Raw genomic sequence first — 16,141 nt, forward strand, 5'->3', positions numbered from 1 at the left:
CTCAAGTGTGTGTTCCTTTTGTCAGCCTTTGTTGGTTCATACAGTATAGTATAGCTGAGTGTGTCTGCATGTATTTGTAATCATTCCACTTACGGGTTGGTGGTGGACAGGATGAACATGGAGCTGAAGGGAGGCATGGGCCTCGGACCTCCTTCACCTCCCTTCTCGTCGTCGTCGTCGTCCTTATCCTCCTTCGTGGGCAAAGGCTCAGTGTTGGCATTCTTATTGACTGGATCAGAGGAGGGAGAGAAAAAAAAGAGGGATAATGAGGCGAAGATGTAAGTTTGTTATTTAGGAAGGGAGTTAAAGAAGAAACGAGATGATAGATGAAAATGAACACATATTCATCTTGCCCTCACCCTGCAAGATGGCATTGGAGGATGGAAAAACTGGCATGTCTATTGTTGTGTAGTCAGGGTGGGGCAGCCGGATGACACTGTTGGCACGGTGATGTCCGATGTTCCCATAGCTATCTAATGTGACCAAACTCCCACGGGTGCAGCTGTTGGCAAGATGGAGGGCCGATCCGAAGCCAGGGGCTACAGTGTGGCTGGCAACTGGATTAGGGTGACCCTCCCTAGGTGGGGTAGAGCCAGACACCAGTTTGGTATTCATGAGGTTGTCCATATCCTCGCTGTACTGGCTGTCTTGCCTAGAGAGGCTTTTTTGGATGGGCCGTGTGGTAGAGAGGTTAGGGACACTGCAATCCCTAGAAAAAGGAAGGAGAAGAAAAAGATAATTGATAGAAAAAGAAGGGAAAGGACGATATCCAGAGCGAGGTAATGAGAAATGGATCGGTGTGACAGGAGCATAGACAAAATATCAGTACAAAGAAGAGGGAAGATATAATCATCATGAGACCAAAACATGAGTTACATGAATATCCAAAAATGTTTTTGTTGCAATTGAAATTTCAACATATCCACAGCCACATGCTTTGGACATACTTCCTTCTGTGCTGGCACATCCTCTTCCCCTCGCCCTCCATTTGGTTGCCATGGCGATTTCTTCTTGGCCTCCTCTCGCTGCCATCACCAGCTCCCTCCTGTTCTCCTCCTTCTCCACTTCCGTCCACCCCTTTGCTCTTGTGTCTCCCTGTTTTTCCAGCTCCTCCACTGCCATCCTCACCGTCTTCTGCATTCTTTCGATGTGACCTGGGCCTCCTGTGTTCTGACTGCCCTCCCCCTCGACTGCCACTCCGGGTGTGGTGATGGCGCCTGGACGGCCTCTCCTCCGAGCCTGGCCCGGGAATAACTGTAGCATCCAATCGGACGTGAGAGGTGTGGTGGTGGTGCTCACCTTTATGGCTTCGCTTGCTCTCTGTGGACTCCCCACGCTCCAAGGGAGGCCTGACTGGACCAGAGCCTCCTCCGCCACCGCCTCCTACTTGCCCACCATGTTCGTGGAGGCGTGTTTGCCTGTGGAGCTCGTCAGTGGGATGGTGCTGGCTGAAGCAGAGGTCTGTATTGTTGGCAGTGGTCTTGTTGGTGTTGTTGTTGCGGTTCTCATGGGGGTCAACCACCAAGGGTCGATCCAGGTGGGTCTTCATGTCTGGACGGATGTGCCGTGAATAGTTCACCTGCGAGTAAAGCAGAGGATAGAGAGGCAGCATAGAGGGAAAGATTAAAGATACAGAAGAGAGGAGTTACAATATAAAGTTATACTTTACAAGTCTTTCTAGCAAGACAAAAAGTGAAAGATTTCTCTGTGAGAAAACATTGTAACTGTAGATTATAGTCACATTTGGCATTGTCCAGTCAACATATAGATTACTAAATCTACTAAATCTACTATTAATAAATAAATAATCATCATCATCTTCATCATCATAATTGCCGTCACTTGTGTACACTGATAGCACAAGTCTAGGGGCCTTTGTTTGCCTTGTCCTTTACATTGTTGTGCTCCTCCCTCCCTGTCCTTGCCTTCCAGCGGTCGTCAGGGTCCAGCTCGTTATAGAGGGCCTCACGGCTGGATGCCAGAGTCTGCTTCCTCAGCTCCTTGGTGCGTTGCTCCCACACTGACTTACTGATTCCCTTGTTGTGGTTCTTCTGCTGCTCCTTACTGCAAAATGAAACAGGGTGGAGAGGGAGGATGGGATTGACAGCTTTAAAGGCCTGTTCAGAGACATAAATTGCTGTGCTAATATACACACAAAGACATGAGAATGATGTGAAAACCAACACCAAAATATAAGTACATAAATAGCCAGGACATAAAGACACACTAGGGGCCACAGACATTTAAAGGGTCATTTGGCTGGACCTATAGAACAAGGCAGCTCAACAGAACAAGGTTCAGGGTGTCTACACAGCCTGCCAAAGCACAGGGCAGGGCAGCCCTACTTTGGTAAACCATGTGGGGACACAAAATGGAGGGTAACACTGAGGCAAGGTCAGAATTTGGTAATATTTTATAATTAACCTACCGAAACTGAAGTATTTACAATTTAATGAACAGGTTTTATGCAGGACAAAAAGCCAAAATGGCACCCCAAAACTCCCACTGAGCTTAAGTGGATGTTTGGCAATGTCACAATGATCACAATAATCTGTTATTGGCTAGACTGTCTGGGCAGTCTTTCAATCACTGGATACAGAAACGCCCAAAAACTGTCAGCGTCCACCTCCTTTCTTACCCTCCAAAACTCCTGTGAGTAATCAACTTTAACTCCCATTTCTCTCAGGGCCAACAGTCAACCACAGTAAAGCAACAGCCGTACTGCGAAGTGCAGGCAACAGAAAATGTACTCTTCAAAATAAGCCAAAACAAACAACAGCTAAAGAAAAGCAAGAATGTAATTCATAAAAGAGTTAAGAACAAAGGGACAAGGAAAGGAGGGTGTTGTAAAACACAAAAGAAAGCGAGGAATGGTTGTAAAGTCAATAAACAGAAGGGATTCAGAAATGAATAAACAAATAAATAAATACCAGTCCAGAAAGGGGTCGGTAGCGTTGTGACACTCACTGTGTACTTTGTTGCTGAGGAGGGAAACAGCTGGTGAGTGAGATGGCACGAAAGAACAGACAGAAGGAGGATTTCATTCCAAAATGGGCTATCCATCCACCATTTCAAAACCAGTCTGCCTACCCTGAAAAATGCTCACTATTCAAAGAAAATGTTCTGTAAAATTTAAATCCATTCCTGAAATGGAAAAACTGAACAAATCTCAATAACTGGTAACACTTTTGCCAGAAAGATTTATCATTTTGGAATGCAACCCTTCACAAACACGCGCACGCACACAAAAACGCATGCACCTCGACATTCACACACACTCACCTCTACAATTTGTTCTATGTCTGAAAACAATCCTATTTGTTTTTCATTGTCCTCCTTTTTGCAGTCTCACAAATTTCATCTTTCTTGCATCACTCACTTACCCTGCCCTGTTCTGTTCTGTTCTGTTCTGTTCTGATCATTCTTTGCATCTTTTACAATATCTTTCTCAACTCCTAGCTGTATCTCTGATGTGCCTATTGGTCTGTACATTATCTTTAATTTAAAATTTATATCTTTATATCTTTTTACGACTTAATTCCACTCTTGCACGACAAATTCATCATTTCTTTATTTCCCTTTTCTCCACTATTTCTATTATTTATAAAGGAGTACCATTTGCCCTTTTCTCGTTTCACCTTTACAATTCTTTTTTCAAATTCTTCCTCTTTTAAATCTAATATCCCTAGAGAGAGTAGACAACATTACACTACAAAAAGTAAACTTCAAAAGCATTTCTTCACTTTCAAAAATCCCTATTAATTATGATCTTTCGTTCATGAGAGCATGCATTTGAAACTGCGATTTGTGTGCATGTTGCAGATATATTGCACTAAAATGTACTCATAAGCCTGTGCTGATGAAGATAAATGATACAAAGAGTTTAAAAAAAATAAGGAGAACATGCAGTTTAGCTGGTTTAGTATACACACACATTACACAAGTCGTAATGCATGAACTACTGAAAACACTGTGGTGGGACTCAGAGTTAAGTGATTAATAACTGATTTACTAAATTGCTACTGTATCCCTGAAATCTGTTTAGATTGCATGACTGTTTAAGGGTGCACTGCATTGTCACTTTGAGAGTACTAGTTAGTGTTATGAAGCCTTGCAACGGTTCCTTGGGTGTTATGTAGCCTTCATGGCAGCCTCCATCCTGAATCTACCATAGAATATCTGCTTAAAAGGTTTTTCATGCATCACTGACGTCCCCAATTTTAAAATCGCTGCTTGGTACTTGGAAAAAAATGAGGACTATCTCCTTTGGAATTTCAATGTCTTTCCTTTTTAAAACTACAGAAATGAGGGATTGGGATTTAGACTAATACAGTGGAATGTAATGTACACTGCAGCCCTGTATCACTAGTACTGTGATACACACTTAAAAAAAAAAAGAGTTTACTAAAATCTAATCCAAGACTCTACTCTCAACTCTACCTTAGCTTATTAGTTTTTAAAATACAAAAGGATTAAGCAACATGTAGAGACACCTGTCATATTTTCTATATGCAGTTATGCACAGGTGGCCAGTTTTCTGGGTAGATGCAAATGTAGATTTCTAATTAAACTAATGCACACTCTTCTCTTTCTCTATTTCTCTGTCTCTCTCTCTCTCACACACACACACACACACACACACACACACACACACACACACACACACACACACACACACACACACACACACACAGTTGAAAAATAAATATTTAACCTTAATAGGACTCCCAGCTAAAATAATGCTTACTTATAGACAGACACAAATTCTCACAGCACAGTGAAGTTCAGTACACAGAGCACATACAGTAACAAGAAGTGCGATTCACGAAATGAGGAATATGTTATGAGCACGCGTATGTTTCTACATAGATAATTTAATAATTAACTCAAAGGCGTGTTTGTTCACTGCATCTGTTTGTGTGATCTGTGTGCGATAATGTGTGTATGTGTGTGTGTGTGTGTGTGTGATATACAGTGGACATAGGCTGATGTATCAAAGCGGTAAAGGTCAGGACTGCGTGTACCTGTTGTGTGTGTGTGTCTTGGGCTCCCCTGTTGTGCTTTTTTACAGACAAGCCCCGATGTGGAGTGTGTGTGACTCTACGAGTGAGAGTGTGTGAACTTTACCAGGAGTGAAAGGAGAGACTCCTGTGTATAAAGAGAAAAGAGATCAAAGACTCTGACTCTCCTGACCAGAGGAGGGCTGGCCCAGATCAATCCAACACTGGCTTGTGTGTGTGTGTGTGTGTGTGTGTGTGTGTGTGTGTGTGTGTGTGTGTGCGTGTGTGTTTTAGTATGCACAAAAGAGCGTGACAAAGAGAAAGAGAAATAAAATGAAGAGAAGAGACAGAGAAGGAGAAGCTGACAGAGGAAAGGAGAAAAAAGCATGTATATACATTTTTTAGTTGCTAAATTTACTGTTATTAGATTAAAAAAACATGCATGCCAACCTATGGATGTAAAACACTAAAAATATTTTAAGAAAATGAACAGTGTTGCTAAATGAGCACATGAAAGAGATCACAGAGAGTGCTTTAGGTTGATTTTGTGATATCATCTTTTGAAGTGGGTCAAGTTGTATGAGGCTCACTGTGATATACAAAGCTCTTTATAATAGCATCCCCAGTGTCAGACTGATACCTGATGAAGTAATGTGGTAAAGGTCCGAACTTACACAGATGACAAATTCATTAACAATTTTCCTCAGAACAATTCGTTGTGTAAGTGTGATACTTAGTGTTCTCCCCAAGGTTCCGAATCCCGAGTAAGGGCTTGACTCCTAGTTGATGAATGAGTTTATTTAAAGATTTGTGCAAATGTTCTGCCATAAAATTTCCTGCCTGGTGTGAAAATGTTTCAAAATGGATACAAAAACAAGAGCACACGGAATAATAGATACAGAAACTCACGCTGCAATGGAGAGGTTGGCAGCAGACAGTGGGCTGACTTCAGCCACCTCCTTGGCTTTCTGCAGGGCGATCTTCTGACTGGCAGCCTCCTCTTCCTCCTGTTCATCCTGCAGAGAGAGAGAGATTAGGAGGGGAATCAAAAGCAAGAGATGAATGAGTGGAGAATAATATAAATGAGGGTTACGGAAAGAATTCATTGAATAGAGGAGCATAACTCCTGTAGTTTTTAGAATTCAGAAAAGAAACACCACTGGGACGTTAAGTAAAACTGGACTGTAGTGAACCTTGGTGAGTTCCTGCGCGTTTGCCAAATTGTCCACAGCGATGGCCAAGAACACATTCAGCAGAGTGTCTGAACACAGCGTTAAAGGAAATCCGTAATGTGGGAGTTTGTTGGAACATACGCATACAACATGCACATACAGTAACTGACTAAAACAACTGGCTCACAAACCAAACTATGTGGTACAGGTTGCGCACTATGGTGATTAAGATGAACTAAAAAAAATGTAAAATGTAATGTAAATATCTGTGTATGTACATATGCATCCGCATTTGCATGGCTGTGTATTCAATCTAAGGTGAGCGACTCAAACTAAAATGTAAAACATACCTGCAAATGTCTTCATTTCATGTATGTGTGTGAGTGTTTGGTGCGCACGTGTGCTTCTTTATAACTTCACTGTTAAGGGATACAGTTGCCAAAAAGTGTGAGTACAATGAAGAAGACAGAGAAGGCCATGCCCTTGTTGACTCCGCCCTGAGACTTGATGCCATCGTACATCACCATGTTCCAGTCCTCTCCGGTCAGGATCTGACACACACACACACACACACACACACACACACAAACACACACACACACACACACACACACATATACAAATAGTAAGACGAGGCCATGCCAACTTCAAGGACATTTAGTGATTTGATCATTGATTGATGATTTGATATGGAGTACATACTGTACACCTAGACACAATATGTATTCATTTAAAATGCTAAAGTCAAAACACACACTCAGCCTCTCTCAGACACCCACACACCTTGTACATTTAGACAAGATTTAGCACAATTATGCTTTTGACTAATGACATTTAAGAATTAAAAAGTAGAATTCTTCATTTTATATGACTTCCTCTTGTGAAAATCCTCTTTATTCCTTTAACCGTTTAGTCCTAATCGAGTCCTCATCTTCTCCTACCATTCTGCTTCCCTCCCTAAACCAGCCTTTGCTTCCCTCCCTCCCCTTTACAGTACATCGTCTCCTCTGCTCACCTGGAACACTGTCATTATTGCTGCGGGGAAGGTATCGAAGTTGGTTGGAGGAGTGCCATTTTCAAAATTAAACCTAGCAGGGAAAGATAAAAAACAAATAGGAGAGAGAGTTGGAAGGGAGATGCGTGAGGACAAATGCAGAAAAAGGAAAGGAAAGGAGAGGAAGGAAAAAGAGAACAAAACGCATTATAAAGCACAACAGATAGCTGTCTGTAAAACAACTCAAAAAAATGACTTGGTCAACCTGGCAATTAACAGAAACCAATCTCTTAGTAGAAAATGAAAGGAGGACTATTAAAAAAGGGAAGGAGAGGAGGAGAAAGAGAGAGACACAGAGAGAGGGAAGCCAAGGTAAAGGAAAACAGCACTGACTGTCCTCCGAAGAGCTGCATGCCCAGCAGGGCAAAGACAACTATGAAGAGGAAGAGCAGGAAGAGCAAGCTGATGATAGACTTCATGGAGTTGAGCAGAGAGACAACGAGGTTACGCAAAGATGCCCAGTACCTGACAAACAGAGACAGAAAGTATGTCTGTTTAGTTGGGGTTAACATGAGTGTAATATTATGTCCTTGATATGAATATAAGAAATAATAAAACTATATTACAATTGACTCACTTGGTGACTTTGAAAATCCTCAATAACCTGAGAGCTCGTAGCACACTGATGCCAAACGACGTGCCCGGCTGGATGATTGACCACAGTACTTCAAATATACTACCGCATATCACCTAATACAAACACAAGCACGCGCAAGCATGTGGTTATTCATCATAATGAGCACACAATGTGCACACATCAGCAAATCATCGATGCATTTCTGTTTGTTGTGTTCAGTGTCGTGTGTTTGCGTGTGTGTTAGGCCCACGTGTGCATGTACAGTTATGTTTGCACATGTGTGCACATGCGCAAACTCACTGCTTGTGAGTTTGCGCGTTTGTTGGGTTCCTTGTGCGGGTGTGTGTCTTGAAGTGCAGTGGGACTCACAATGCAGTCGAAGCAGTTGAAGGAGGAGTTAAGGTAGGCCTGCCTGCCCAGGCCATACATCTTTATAAACATCTCTGTCAAGAATATCCCCAGGAAGATGAATTCAGCAAAGTCTACATGGAGGGAGGAAGACAAGGGGTGAAGAGGAGGAGCTCCAACGTGAGAGGAGACCATCAATCTCAACCTGTATTTGCAAGGCAATTATCCATCCATCCACCCAACCAAACGGCAGTGTTTCACTATACATGTATTTAAGTATGCATTTGAAATACAAAATGCTACTTTGCAATTTTGTATTTAAAAGGTAATCTGTAATTCGTATCAAAATACATTAAAGTTCTTCATTTTTTATATTTTAAATTAGCAAGGATATTTTTTCACACATCCTCTGAGCTCAGCCTCTCACTGTGGTGTTTTTGTAGCCTGGGTTACACCATTTGGGTGAAGTATAAACCAGTGAACCAATCCTTACCTTAGTCCTGTAACATTCAAAACGAGTCTGAATCACAAAGTGGTTTACTCTGGAATCCAAATCAAATTCATTCTTTTGTTCCGGCTATTGTGAGAGAAAGGTCAGTTTATAGTTGTGGAAAGTGTCTAAACTGTACACCCATGCATGTATCCAGTATTCTTTTCATTTTTGCAAACCATTGGTCTTATGTTTCCTATTTGTTTTTCAAAATATAAAACACTGCATTTGATTTCAACGCGCGCTCTGGTTATCACATTTTGTAGTGTATTTGTTAGCAATTTATAATTTGCTTGTTTGTATTTTGTTTCTAATTTCAAAAATGTTATACTGTTTGTGAGTGCCTGTATGTGTGTATGTGCTATACACATATATGTAAAAAGAGTGTAAGAGAAACACAGTGAGAACCTGTGCAAGAGGAGGACATTATTTGTTTGGATGTTCTTGCGTTAAGCGGTGGGTAGGCTCTTTCATGGATGTAGTCACATTTACTTAAGAATGTGCTCACCCTCTCCCTTCCAGTAATCTGTGATGAGAGAATTTGCCCATTTGTAGAGATAATCTGTGCATGTATCCCTCGCCCTCCTACTCACACAGAAAATCAGAAAGTGGTTCTGGCTGGTCGTAGTGCACTACCGCCACGCACAGCGTGTTGAGGCCCACCAAACACAGTACGGTCCAGTAGAAGGCCTGGGACTTCACAATGTGCCGGATAAAGAAGCGCAGGCGCCGCTCCCGCCGCTTGAAAGTTGATCCTTCGAGCTTGGAGCTCTTCAAACTGGCACGGGCAAACGGTGAACCTGGAAGGATAAGCAAGGTAACATGGTGTATCATTTTCTGCGCGGGGAAGTTAGCAGTGGCTGTGTACATTTGGGATCTGGGAAAAGCAACACTGCACACAAAAGCGTCAGTGTCATCTGCTCCCCTGATTTTTGAATTAGACATAGTCGGAGGTACAGTAGGTAACAAGATCATACACAAATACAAAATGCTGTGCTTGAGCATATACACTAATGATGACACATTAGGTAGATTATATAGGTCCCCATATTTCCATGACTTAACATGTAGGTAGACAGATTAGGCTTTCTGTTGTGCTGTCCAAATTACATGTCGAGTACATAACATATAGAACTACACACAGGACAAAAATAAAATCCTTTTTCTATTGAGAAAACAGGAACAGGAGGAGAATGGATTGGATGCTTTGGATGAAAAGGCTAGAGAAAGAGGGATGGAGGAGAGAAGAAGGGAGGAGGCAGCAAGGGCAGGTTAGAAAGAAGAAAGGTGGAAAGATGAGGGGGGTTGAGGAGAGGAGAAAAAAATGTAACATGAGGAGAAAAGTGCAGAGCAGCAGAGGAGAGGAGAGGGAAGGAGGGGGAAGGAGAGCAGGGTCAAGTAATGCTGATATGCAAGATAAGATAGCATCTGTATGTTCCTGTGGTTTGCCTTTGGTGTGTGCGCGTGTTTGTGAGAGAGAGAGAGAGCGAGAGAGAGAGAGCGAGAGAGAGAGTGATAGAGAGCGAGAGCGAGAGAATGCATCTTACCTACTGCCAGATCTCCCTCTCCTTCCTCTGGGTTTAGAAGCTCAGCTTTGCTCTTATGGTTCTTTGTGGCTCTCCTACGAGACCCTGTAACAGAAAAAAGCATGTATCTATTCCATTACACAACAGTCTGGATGTGCTTGGATGTGCTAAATCTATTAGCAAGAGCAGCAAATTCATACCATCATAATCATTTTCATTTTCATCATCCGCCAAGATAACCTCTTCTGCAAAACACACATGAAACGAAAATGTTAATACAGTATATAACCACATTAAATTTATATTTGATGACTTCCACAATATTAGTCAGTCCGGTTTTTTTAATCATCGATTATCATTTCTCACTTTAATTAAAACTGAAAACAATGTCTTTGGCCTGCACCTGGGCTTGTTACTCATCCTTCCCTCCTTGTTTTTATGTAGATCGTCTTTTCAAGAAGATCAAAGGTCTGTCCTCTCTATCTGCCCCTTTATTCGCTCCTTCCAGAATCCACCATCCAACCCTCCATTCCTCTTATCTTCTCTACATCTTTCCTGCCCTCAGCAGATGGGTCACAGTGAAAAGGAAGAGTGAAAGAGACCTACAGGCAAAGGTCGTGTCTTCTCTATCCAGGCAGCCAAGCAAGTGTTTGTTTTTAATCCTTGGCAGAGCGATGTTAATCGAGGCGGTTCACATTTAACTGCACAAGTAGATGGTCAATAATTCAAGTTTGTTTGTATAACACTGTACGGAGAGCTATAGCTATACTGTAGATCCCCAGGGGGTATGGTAGGTTCCAGTAGACATGTGTCACCGAGATACTGAATGTATACAGTACAACGTGAAAGGCAGGAGACAACATCACTAATATTGGTACCAAAAAGACAGAATAGGAGAAGATACATCTGTATACAGTAGATACAATATGAAGCTTCATAATTCAATTGTTGGTTGTTAATCGTGATTGTAAAGGAGCCAGTGTGCTTGAAACTACACTATTTCACTGCTACAAAGCCAATTTATTTATTTTATTTCTTGCAAATAAAATGCAATTTATCATCCAGTAAATCATTTAAGTTTCTTGACTGACAAAAAAATGTCAAAATGTTGCTTTAAAACATCGCCCCCCCTCAGCTAATACGTAACTGTTTGAGGGAATATTACCCCAGTGACTACAGGTCATCATTTTCTGCAGCTGCTTCACAGTGAGATCCAGAAATAAAATAAAAAAAGATAAGCACACGCAGAAAATGTTGCTTTAATAACATAGGTGCACCCATTTTCAAAATTGTTTGATAATATATGCATTAAAAATATCTAGATCTACAACATACCTGATGAATTGACAATTGAAATCTTGGGGACAAAATGTACTATGATACAATACAACAGGTTTTGCAATGTCTTTTTATGGTTGTATGTTTCTTTGTGTGTGAAAAATGAATCACACAAATAGTACATTGTACATACCAGCTTTGCAGATCCATTCCAGGTAACCATTAAGTTCCCTTTCAATCTGCTGCTGTCTTCTGAGTTTCAGGAACTCACTCCTGTTCTCAACACGCTCTCTCTCTTTGGCAAACTCCCTGCAGGGACACACACATGGACACACACCACACAAACTTAGTGGACCCTTTTCATGTAGACATTTTGCATTATTAGTGGGGTATACATACGATAAACTAACAAACACTAAATAAAGATTTCAAAATTAATTTTCTTTACACTATCTTTGTCAAACGCACTCTCTCACAAATAGACACTTACCCTGACAACACGCCCAGCACCAGGTTGAGCATGAAGAAGGAGCCAATGATGATGAGGGGGATGAAGTACATCCAGTTCCATGCACTCCCTGAGGCATCGTTGCTCTGGAAACACACACACACACACACACACACACACACACACACACACACAAACACACACGCACACAGAAATTAGACAAAGTAATCAATGTTTTTTGCTTTGCCCCTGAACTCGATATAATAGCATCTGAGCTAGCAGCAAACATCACTTGGTTAACAGTTTATTAAAGTGAGCACTGGGAAATTCACATCTCATAATGACCAAAGATTTGATTGTCTGAGACATTAGACGTTTTTTATTGCGTCTCCGTCAAAAGAAGAATATATAATAGCTACGGGCTGCTTTAGAATATGTAGAATAAATCAGTGAAACAGGCAAAGGTAGAATAACTGCTGCTGCATGAGTAAACTGTAATGACACACGTTTTGGTCCGTCTGTGATCAAAGTTAAGGGTATGTTAAAGTCTGTCTCAGCACCCCTGCACAAAAGAAAATACCAGTGTAATTTATGAGGCCTGCTTGTCAAAATAAGATGCATTTACAGTATTTGCATCCAGGTACTGCGCACATGGTATGTGTCTTAAATGCTCATTCTCATTTGGAGCGAACACCAAGTTTGCAAATCTGCCTTAAACTCATTAAATATCCAGACAGTGTGGCCATTAAAAAGAAGGAGGTCAGTGCACTCAAAAGTGCTGTCCACTGCTGTTGGAAATATAAACAACAGCAGGGCTGACATGACTTTGCTTTAAGTCATCTCAATAAGTAAATGCATATCTGCCACTCTATTTAGCTGCTCTGTGCAGAATAAATAATGTATAAAAATGCTTTGCTCTCTTCCTGTCTCTACCATCCTCCTGTCCAGACCCTCCTTCCATTTTCTTTTTTCACTCCTTATTGTTTTCGCTCTCCTTTTGCATCTTCTTAGGGACCCCTTCCTCCTGCTTCTCCCGTCCTTATTTCGTTCATTTTGATACTCGCTCATTTGTTTTTATTCTTTCCTTCATTCATTCCTCCCTGCCTTCCCCACTCCCTTCCTCTCTCTGTGCAATGTTTCCATTCCTCCTCACAGACACTGATAAGACTCTACATTGATTCTTCATTTTACCCTTTCTCACATCCAGATCCCCTCTTCTCTTCCCCACATTGCACTCTCTTTCTCATAGCCTCCCGGTTTATTGCCCCTGCCTTCCTCCATCTTTCCTTCTTCCTGCATGTAAGCTGGTATTGCTGCTGTGTACCCAACGTACCGCAGACCCTTTTTTCTACCATTAAACTTTTATTACTCTCCTCCCCAGCAAGCTGCAAGAATAACTTGGGCTGAAACAGGCCCTTTTAAATATAAAGCAGGGCCGGGAAGGAGGGACACGGGGAGAGAGACAGTGAGTGAGAGGGACTGAAGGGAAGCAAGGAAGGAATGAAGAAGGAAAACGGGGGGAGCGGAGAAAGATGAGAAAAAAAAACCAAGAAGGAATAAAGAAAGAAAAGGAGCAATGGGAAGAATGAGATGGACTGAGAGGGAGAGGAAAAGGGAAGAGAGACTACAGTAACACTCAAAGACCCTCATCTACCTCTGGTCTCCATAGCAACCGTTGCCACTGACAGCAGGGAACTATTCTGTCTTAGGCAGTGATGACACTGTTGGAGACCTGGTGCTCATTTTATGGGCAAATGCACATTGTGCACAGGTGGAAATCATTGCACGTTTTAATTTTAGTACTTTATGAGACAAAAAAAAAAAAAAAAAAAAATCTTGGATGGTGTGGTTGTGCAGCTTAAGACTTAAGACTTAAGATAAGAAATACTATTGTGACAACTGAAAGACACTTTAGACAAACGTAAGACCTAAATTCAGCTGCATTTGAGTAGATAGTTAAGTTTTTGTTTTTCTTCTAGATATTGTGTGGCAAAATGGCTACCAAATATGACAATAATTTAAATACTTAGAGCAAACAAAGGCATTGCCCCTACAAAAAGGGTAAACATGGTAAACAAACTGATACTGGATAATTTCCACTCTGAAATAATAGTTATTTAAAAATTAATCTGTTAACTAACTAATTGATTAATTAGCTGAGGTGTTTATCTGGGACTGCAGGCCCATCCATCACTAGGACTGATTGGTTAGGGATTCTGGGTCATCATCTTCTTCACTGGAATGATCCTTTATATTCTCGCCTTAAAGCTACTGGCACGGAGACCTGCAAATCACTGACTGACTGGTTACCCAGTAGCCCATTCCTAATACATGCTAAGTTTTCTATAGACACACTGAGTGTGTAAAAATGTTCCAAACACTGTTCAGCAGTACATACATAATAAAGCAGGTCAGTCCAGCCCTCCATGGTGATACACTGGAAGACGGTGAGAATAGCAAACAGGATGTTGTCAAACTGGGTGATGCCATAGTTTGGGCCGAGCCAGTATTGTCGACACGTGGTGCCCTCTGGACACAGCCGCGATGGAGGCTCTGTCCCACATGGAAATTCTTCTCGGATCTCACCTGAACATGGGTGAAGGTGGGGAGGTGTTTTAAAACAGAAGGTGGGCACATGCAAATATGTTGTTTGTTGTCTAAGAATAGCGAGTGCTATCCACTGGCTCAAGATAGTCTTTTGCCCCTTACTTTTTGGAATTAAATATGTAAAGATATAGGCCACATAAAGTAGCGATGAAACAGCAAAATGGACTAACCTTCTTGAATTACATAGACATTTGTTATTAATGTATATAAATGTTATTTCTAATCTCAACTCCATATCAAGAAAAGTTCGCATTTATAAAGATATAAGCAATAAATGAGACATCTGTGGAAACTGCCTTTCACATCACAAAAACATGGAATGGAAGACCTACAAACAACTTATCGCCAAAGATGTTATTTTGTTGAACTAAACTGCATTTCTAAAAAACAGGAATGGTTTTCACAAACAGTTAGCAAATTAATCCCGAATTCTCTACTGGCAAACACACACACACACACACACACACACACAAACTCCTTTACCTGTGTGATTGTCGAAGCAGGTTGTGTGGAATTTGCCCATGTAGAACTCCAGGCCAATGATGGCGAACATGAGGATGGCAAAGAAAAGCAGCAGGCCAATTTGCAGCAGAGGAATCATGGCCTTCATGATGGATTTGAGCACCACCTGTAAGCCTGGAGGACACAGTGTACACAGTATTAAGATTTTTCAAATAATCATTATATTGTACATGATTAATTTAAATGTGTTTTCAAACACTAGGATTAGGTACAAGTAGCTTTTCACTGTTTAACCGAAAAACAATAGATAACAATAGATCAGTTTATGACTATATCACACACTTACACCAGGACTCTCAAATTACTCTATTAACCATTTGCTGTAGCCAGTGGAAGAGGCACCCTGTTACCTGGCAAATACTCCAGTATGTGATGGAGGAACTAAACCTGTGCTCACACAATATAGGTAGCAAAATGCTAGACGTTTAGTTGAAGAAGAATAAACCATACCCGAGTTTTTTTCTAAAATATGTTTCCTAACGTGTTCTAAAAAGGTGTCAAAGCCAAAAGTCTGCAGTGAGTTTTAATTTCATGCCAAATGTTGTTTTGTGGAAACTGGTCACACTTTTCAAATGTATATCACATATTGTAATGGAACTCTAATTTGCTTTTCACAGGAAGCTTAGTGACTTTTATGATGAGTAAGCCTTGGTTTGCCTGTTCAGCCCTGTAGTGGAGTCAAAGCTATTAATAACACTGCAGTGGTGCTAGAACACTACTGCCACTATAACATTTAAAAAAGGAGCAGAGTGCACAAAAGAACCACTTTTGTTGAAACACTTTGGGTGCATTATGCAGAAAAACACAGAAGTTGCATAAAACCTTGACACAAAATGCTTCTCCATGCTATTTTCATCCTCCAATAAAACCTGAAACTGTTCTGCACTTAAAAGAAAAATAATTTTCTCAACTGTTAAGGAATAACAAAGAAGCTGTTTGGGATAAAGGACAGAGGCTAGGAAGAAAGGTCTTTATTCCTGTGTCCTACTTGTCATACTTCGAATGAAGAGTTTTGACTTACTGGGAATACCGGACACCAGTTTGAGGGGCCTCAATACTCGCACAGCCCTGAGTGTTCGCAAGTCGAAATCTGAACCCACAGTGGACAGGATCCTAAAA

The 16,141-nt window shown here is 41.3% G+C and overlaps 1 protein-coding gene across 1 annotated transcript in view; it reads right to left on the reverse strand.

Annotated features, from left to right (window-relative positions):
• cacna1aa (calcium channel, voltage-dependent, P/Q type, alpha 1A subunit, a) overlaps positions 1-16,141 on the reverse strand; it is an 82,969-nt gene that overhangs the window by 39,509 nt on the left and 27,319 nt on the right. Inside the window, exons 4-23 of the mRNA XM_040120672.1 lie at positions 16,044-16,135; positions 14,984-15,136; positions 14,292-14,479; positions 11,936-12,039; positions 11,639-11,754; positions 10,368-10,412; positions 10,189-10,272; positions 9,235-9,441; positions 8,173-8,285; positions 7,804-7,916; positions 7,560-7,691; positions 7,188-7,260; positions 6,606-6,723; positions 6,194-6,261; positions 5,910-6,016; positions 2,931-2,981; positions 1,896-2,064; positions 948-1,579; positions 360-709; positions 94-229 (exon numbers count right to left, since the gene is read on the reverse strand). Of these exons, the coding sequence (XP_039976606.1) occupies positions 94-229; positions 360-709; positions 948-1,579; positions 1,896-2,064; positions 2,931-2,981; positions 5,910-6,016; positions 6,194-6,261; positions 6,606-6,723; positions 7,188-7,260; positions 7,560-7,691; positions 7,804-7,916; positions 8,173-8,285; positions 9,235-9,441; positions 10,189-10,272; positions 10,368-10,412; positions 11,639-11,754; positions 11,936-12,039; positions 14,292-14,479; positions 14,984-15,136; positions 16,044-16,135 (3,051 nt within the window). The remainder of the gene's footprint in view (positions 1-93; positions 230-359; positions 710-947; positions 1,580-1,895; positions 2,065-2,930; positions 2,982-5,909; positions 6,017-6,193; positions 6,262-6,605; positions 6,724-7,187; positions 7,261-7,559; positions 7,692-7,803; positions 7,917-8,172; positions 8,286-9,234; positions 9,442-10,188; positions 10,273-10,367; positions 10,413-11,638; positions 11,755-11,935; positions 12,040-14,291; positions 14,480-14,983; positions 15,137-16,043; positions 16,136-16,141) is intronic.

The sequence above is a fragment of the Xiphias gladius genome, chromosome 3 (genome assembly GCF_016859285.1).
Source record: "Xiphias gladius isolate SHS-SW01 ecotype Sanya breed wild chromosome 3, ASM1685928v1, whole genome shotgun sequence".
Taxonomy (NCBI): domain Eukaryota; kingdom Metazoa; phylum Chordata; class Actinopteri; order Istiophoriformes; family Xiphiidae; genus Xiphias; species Xiphias gladius.